The sequence below is a fragment of the Nannospalax galili genome, unplaced genomic scaffold (assembly GCF_000622305.1).
Source record: "Nannospalax galili isolate Female #2095 unplaced genomic scaffold, S.galili_v1.0 scaffold1366, whole genome shotgun sequence".
In the NCBI taxonomy this organism is placed as follows: Eukaryota; Metazoa; Chordata; class Mammalia; order Rodentia; family Spalacidae; genus Nannospalax; species Nannospalax galili.
The window spans coordinates 176,360-183,242 of record NW_008354698.1 but is presented as its reverse complement, the minus strand read 5'-3'; the positions used below and the strand labels follow the sequence as shown (position 1 = coordinate 183,242).

The 6,883-nt window shown below is 36.3% G+C and overlaps 1 protein-coding gene across 1 annotated transcript; it reads right to left on the bottom strand.

The window, feature by feature from the left end:
• Window positions 1-274: 274 nt before the first annotated feature.
• On the bottom strand, window positions 275-4,533 carry Agtr2 (angiotensin II receptor type 2). Its single transcript, XM_008851885.2, has 3 exons — window positions 4,422-4,533; window positions 4,212-4,270; window positions 275-2,991 (listed from the first exon to the last, which is right to left on the bottom strand). Exon 3 carries the CDS (start codon window positions 2,956-2,958, stop codon window positions 1,867-1,869), a length of 1,092 nt encoding a protein of 363 aa, XP_008850107.1. The 5' UTR covers window positions 2,959-2,991; window positions 4,212-4,270; window positions 4,422-4,533; the 3' UTR covers window positions 275-1,866.
• Window positions 4,534-6,883: the final 2,350 nt, after the last annotated feature.

The window sequence follows — 6,883 nt, the reverse complement described above, 5'->3', positions numbered from 1 at the left end:
AAATCCACATTGCACTGCTATACCTGGCAGGTGACTTGCTTGACACCAAATTTGTCATTTGCACCCCAGAAGGGATCAGAATTCATTTGTGGCATACGCTTTTCATAGGCCCATTGAGGAGTTACCTTGATGGGATACAAAAGAGGCTGAAGCTAAGAAGTGTGAGTAGGGACTGGATGGAGGAAACTAATACAAGGGAAGGTAAGCATTGACCCTTGGAAACAGATAAAAGAAATAATTACCACACAGGATCTCCCAGTAATGATTTTATTTTTATGAGATATTTTTGTAAAAAAGTAAAACATGAAGTCATAGCTAATTATACATTTAGCTATTTGTTTCTACTGAAAACAAGATGATTACATGAAATTAGAGTTTTCCCAGGAAGCGGTATGTGAGGATTCTTCAACTTGAAACCCCAGAACCCGGCAGCAATATTAAGTCTCCAGAACTTTAATTCTACCTCACAGGTCATTATTGGTCCGGGAAGATCTTAGGTAACCTGATATAATATGGGGCTGGTGCAGAATGAAATCTTGAACTAAAATGTTCATTCTCTAATCTGAGCAAACATTAAGTAACTCTGCCAGTTTCAGGTAATATATTCCTTTGACTTAAGGAGTCTAATAATGTTGAGAAGATCTATAGACCTGTGCTTGATTTAAATCCACTTCACAGAATCTTACATTAAATTCTGTGAACAGTGTCCATAGATACAGTTTAAAACTATTCTCTAAGGTGTCTATATTCTGATAAATTCCTTGTTTGACAACAAACTTGCCATTTACTGGGTATCTTTGGCCCCACCCCAGGAGGTACAAAAAATTTCATTCTAGCATAACCTTTTCTTATATCAATTTACAGTTTCATACGTTAAAGAATTGAAGAATCCTCACAGATATTTTGAGAAGTAGCCCAGAACCAAAGCATGAATAATTTAAAATCAAGTCACCACTGTATATATCAAAGCACCTCATTCAAAAGCTTAAAAATGTAAAAGGTGACCTTTGTATTGTATAATAATAAAGTGTTTTGTTACTGTATTCAAAAAAATCATCAGAAAAACTTTAAACAATAGTCAAAATGGATAAAAAATAGTTTTTAAAGTTCAGTTTAGTGAATATCAAAATCTTTGTTAATTTCAATTCTGTTTTACTCTACATTTTAATTTCTATAAGTATAAGAATAAGCTAAAACATGGACGTGTGATTGAATCCACATTCCTAGACCTACTCAATATGTATCTATATGTCAAGTACAAAGTTATGCTCAAATGAAATGTAAAAGCCATAGAACTTATAATTTCTTGAAAAGTAGAAAATATGTAATGAGAGCCTGAATAATCCAGTACCAATCTATTGAATATATAGAATAGTATATCATGCTACACTTAATGCTCATCTCTTGTGCTATATTGTCTGGTAAATGATGTGAGAAGTTAAAACTGGCCCTTATTTATGAGGAAAGAAAATCTGTTGAAATTGAATACAGACCTCCACAAGGAAATGCCAGCATTTTTCATGGAGAATCTGAAACTCCAATTCATCACTCATAATTTGTTGTTAATCTTAATTTGCTATAGATCCCCAATTACTTCTAGATTATAGCTATGATAATCTGGCTATAGATTCATCAATTATAATGTTGTGCCAAAATACGCCCCCCCCCCAAAAAAAAAGCAATACATAAGTCCTGAAAGTCAGTGAAGGATAAAAACTTACAGGCACACTTGGTTTCTTTCCTATGTTGGCAGGGTGAGTAAAGATTAGATAAGGGAAAGAAATATTTTACTGAAGCCATTTAAAGACAATTCAGGTGGGCCTCAAAAACAATAGCCAGTTGATTGCATGCATCCTATTAGCAGGTTTAAGACACAAAGGTGTCCATTTCTCTAAGAGAACTGCTTTTTCGGCAAGACATGCTCTCTCTCTTGCCTTGGAGCCAAGTAATTGGAACCCTAAACACACTGCGGAGCTTCTGTTGGAACCGGTTTCCAACAAAACAATACAGAAAGGGATTAACGCAGCTGTTGGTGAATCCCAGGAGGATGGCAAAAGGAAGTGCCAGGTCAATAATTGCTATAACTTCACAGCTATTAATGACACCCATCCAGGCCAGAGCATCCAGGAAGGTCAGAACATGGAAAGGAAGCCAGCAAATGATGAATGCCAAGACAACAGCAGCTGCCATCTTCAGGACTTGGTCACGGGTTATTCTGTTCTTCCCATAACTATTGGTCTTCAGCAAGTGTTTTCTGATTCCAAAGTAGCATGTTGCTATGAATATTAAAGGAATAATAAAACCAAGAATATTTTTCATTAAGGCAATCCCAGCCGACCATTGGGCATATTTCTCAGGTGGGAAAGCCATAATACAAGCATTCACACCTAAGTATTCAATTGTTCTGACATCTCGGAAATAAAATGTTGGCAATGAGGACAGACAGGCCATACACCAAACAAGGGGAACTATGTAAGATGCTTGCCAGGGATTTCTTCTCTGAGAAAGAAAGGGATAGATAACTGATTGGTATCTATCAACACTCATGCAGGTAATAAAAAAAATGCTTGCAAACATGTTCAAGGTCAGAAAAGAACCAAAAACTTTGCACATCACAGGTCCAAAGAGCCAATCATATCTATAAGAATAATAGGTTGCCCAGAGAGGGAGAGTAGCCAAAAGGAGTAAGTCAGCCACAGCAAGATTGAAAATGTAAATGCTGGAAACCTTTTTAGGACCCTTTTGACAACAAAACAGTGAGACCACAACAATATTAACAAGAAACCCAATCACAAAAATAATGTAGTAGAGAACAGGAATTGCATTTAAATGCTTATCTGATGGTTTGTGCGAGCAGTTAAATATGGACTCGTTGTTGCCAGATATGTTCAAATGGTCGAACTGAAGGCTGCTGGTGATGTTTTTACTGATGGTGGCAAGATTGAAGTTGTCCTTCATATTGAAATGTCTGCAACTCCCAATTCTTATCCTCTAGGGGAGAAAAATAGAGCTCTTAACTCACATACAAAGACTAGGGGCTATTTGAGCCACAAGCATTTTGAAAATGTGCACAAGGTTAAAATAAGTAAATGATTATATGGAAACATTATGAAATGGGACCATGCCTGTCTAATAAGAATGACTTTTACCTCTTCAAGAAGAACAAAATCATTTCCTTGTTAGCAAGAAGTGAGATATTTTAATATCAGGGACTAAAAATTCTGAAGAAAACTACCTTTTCCCTTTCTTTCCTCTTGTGTCTATGGAAACTTTAAAGACTTAGAAGGTTAGTCAGGGTAGGAATTGTATGAGACAAATAAGGAGCACAAAGAGAATTTGGTATTTCAAAAACACTGGAGGATATTTCTCCATTTGTGTGCTTTCTAGAAATCACACTGTTGCCTGCTGCTTCTTAGGGAAATGCTTTATTCAAGTAACTTATATACAAATCATCATAGCTATGGAAAATATAAGTAACATAAGCCACGGAAAAAATAGGTAAGTGTACAAATGACTGAAAGAATATGCAGAAGGAACATATTGGGATGGAGGGTCATGGTTGGTTTTGCTAATTAAAATAATCTCTTTAGTTCTACTTTTCCATTGCTTTCACATTAATAATAAAATGGGAAATTGTGAATATGTGCATATTTCCTAAAGCTCCTCACTCCAATTTTAACAGCGAATATTGGTTTTAGATATGCATATGTAAGTGCAGTCTATTTTGTAAGAAAATAATCCATTTTCAGTTTAGTTAGGAAAAGCAAAAGGAAACAAAACAACCAAACCTGTTTCAGGTTCAAACAGAAATGGTTTTGATTGCTCAGTGAAAAAAGAATCAAACATTGTTGATTAATCATGATATAGTCCTATCATTTTTTCTTTGCTAGCTTTTCAGTTTAGCAGAAATAAATCGTCATGACTTTCAAGTGTTAAAATCAGGTTTCCCGGTTAGGGATATTGTTTTCTTTAAACTAGTAACATTATTTCCAAACAAAAGAAAATTAAAGATAAACACACAAAGGAAAATCTATTACTACAGATAATTTCAAAGCACATACAAGTAAACTATTCAGTTTAGAATGTAATCACCAGAAAACATCCAAATGAACATCAAACCATCATTTTTTTGTCAAGAGCCTGTTCTTTTGTATGACTTTATGAATTAACATCAAAAAAAGAATCAAAACTAAATTCTACTAAACACTTACTGGTTCTGGAGTTTAAAGCAGTTATCCTAAATCACCTTGCTTAGCTCCTAAATGCACTCCTGTAAGAGAAATAGCAGTTAAAGAATTTAGGAGGTTTGCAAAATGCAGTCTTAAAACACAGGAAAAAGAGGAAGTTCATCTACAAAAACTATTTTCTTTAATGTATGCGGTGCTTTCCAGCTCAAATATGTATAAATTGTTAAGACTTACCTTAAAATTTCAAGCTGAAGAATGCTTTGAATTCTGTGCTTACTCGTTCCCTTAGACTCTGGGGCGTAATAGCACCAGATCTCTGGTTTCCTTCTTATATGTTCGCTCTGTCCACTGGGGAGCCTTCAACCTACATAATTCTAGGGCTGACTTATGAATACTTGCCAGCTTTCCAGAGGGATTTTTTTCTGGCTGCAAAACATTAATCTGAAATTCTCATGTCTCCAATCATAACAGCTCATTCAAATAAATCTCAAACCAAAAAAAAAAAAAATGAAGTTTTCACAAATGTGTTAGAAAAGTTTGAAGTCAGTGGCTTACTTTAACAAAAGAATATCATTTTTTTGCAGAATTTTCTCTTTCAGTTTTCCTGATACTGGCATTCAAAAACAAGGAGTGCGGAGACTAGAGAATGTATTGCAGTAGCTGTCTTTGTTCACAAACCTCTTTTACAACATTCAATACATTTAAAATATTTTACTCCTGTTTACTAAAGAATGGTAGCAACTTTAACTGATGTCTACAACTTTTAATTTTCTCCCTTGCTTTAAACCATTTTGGTGGGCTAGCTGCTGAAAGCTTGAAAGTTGGAAGGAAAAAAATTTCATGTGACAAAAAGAGGTATTAACATTTAATGTCCCCTTTCTTGTGATTCCATCACAGTTGTAGCTTAAATACAGCACACAGGGTAAAGAATAACTGTACAGCTATCTTAGCATGGATCACAGCTGTGGTTGCTATTATTCTTGCTGTTTCTCCTTATGAGTGTAAGGATGGCCACCTTCACACAGTCTAGTACCAGCAAGAGTGAGAAAGTGAATACAATCAAGAAGAGGTGATAGTAGTGAATAGCACCAGCAGACAAGTGCTATGTACCTAACACTGTGTTAGGTGCTTTATGCCCCGTAATTTGAGAGGACCTGTAGCGTGCTATAAGGAATGGCGTCTGAGATCCAACCACCCAGCTTCACAAACCAAGTTCTGCCGCATCCTAATTCTGTGACTACAGTCAAATTACTTTCCTTCTTCATATCTCTGCTATCTCACCTGAAAAATGGGGATATTACCTACACTATAGCATTACTAAGACTAAGCTAATTGTTAGATTTAGAGTGCTTGAAATAATGCCTTATACACAGCAGATACCCTTATAAGTTGTTAATATTACTGCATCTTTACAAATCAGGAAATTAAGGGTGACAGCTTAAATAAAGTTTCTGAGGTCACATGATTATTATGAGGACATGTGAACTTCAACTAAAGAAAGCTAGTGTCAAAGCTCATATTTTTAACCTCTGCACTGCAAGAAAAAGCACTAACTGATCCTTTAATCTTATCTTTTACTTGACACATACAGCATTCGAAGACAGTCGCCGCTGGCCATTAATAAGTTATTACAAGAGCACCAAAGAAGAGGAAAAGAATTTGGAGGATTGCTATGTAAGAGGAAATATTTTTCTTAATTCTATTAGCAAAATAGAGACCTGGAAGAAGAGAGGTATAAGTAGATCATTTTCTGTAGTTAGCACAGATAGCCAGTTAAGCCATGACTCTAAAATGAGCAATGAGAATCCAATGATTCCGAAGGATGATACTCTTCAAAGATGCAGTTAAAGAGTACCTATCAAAACTGCAAGTAGAAGTAGTACTTTTCTGGTGTGGGGTTGAGCATAGCTGTCTTCCAAACTGCAAGTACAAGGAGGTATCCTTGCTCTTTAGTACTTAGACACCAAAGTAAGGAGTTCAGCAGAATAAGGAGGGAGAAGGGATCATAACTAACAAAGAACAAAATTTAAAATGTCATGAGAGAAGCAGCAGACAGCTTTTGACATGGGCCTGTCTCTCCATGGATATTGAAGTCAATCCTGTAACACACGAGCAGATGGAAGCAGTAAGAAGAGCTTACCGTTGGCTGAAAAACGCAATAAGCTACAAAGGCTTGGAGAATGTCATCCTACTGCTTCTTTGGGTTGACTGAATTTGAACATGGATAAAATGCATCTAATATACATATGTACCATTTTGTTAAATCTCACATTTCTTTTTTATGCTCTGGACAGATTCAGGTGGAAGCTCTGTCCAAATAATGGAAACCTGATGTCTGGCAAAACAAAAGAGTGGGCACATGTGTTTATCGGCAGGAGAGTTGAAAGGAGAACTAGTTTCATTCTTTGTTTAAGCCTGGTTTCTGCCTTCATTTTGAATGTTTGTTTTTGCCACATACAGAGAATTTTCCAGGTCAGAGCCTCTGAGCAGTGACGAAGGCTCAGTTCCCACCCTGCTCTGTTTCTAGCCCCCTTTTGTGCCCCTTGCAAAGAAATGGCCAGGCAGTGAGGTATAAATCTTTGAGAGAAAAAAACCCTGCAGGCTTGCCTCCAGGAGACCTAGCCTTGAAGAACACTCCCTAGACACAGGGGATCTTGTCTAGAGCTTTTGTCCTTCATTACAGTAAGTTCTGATTA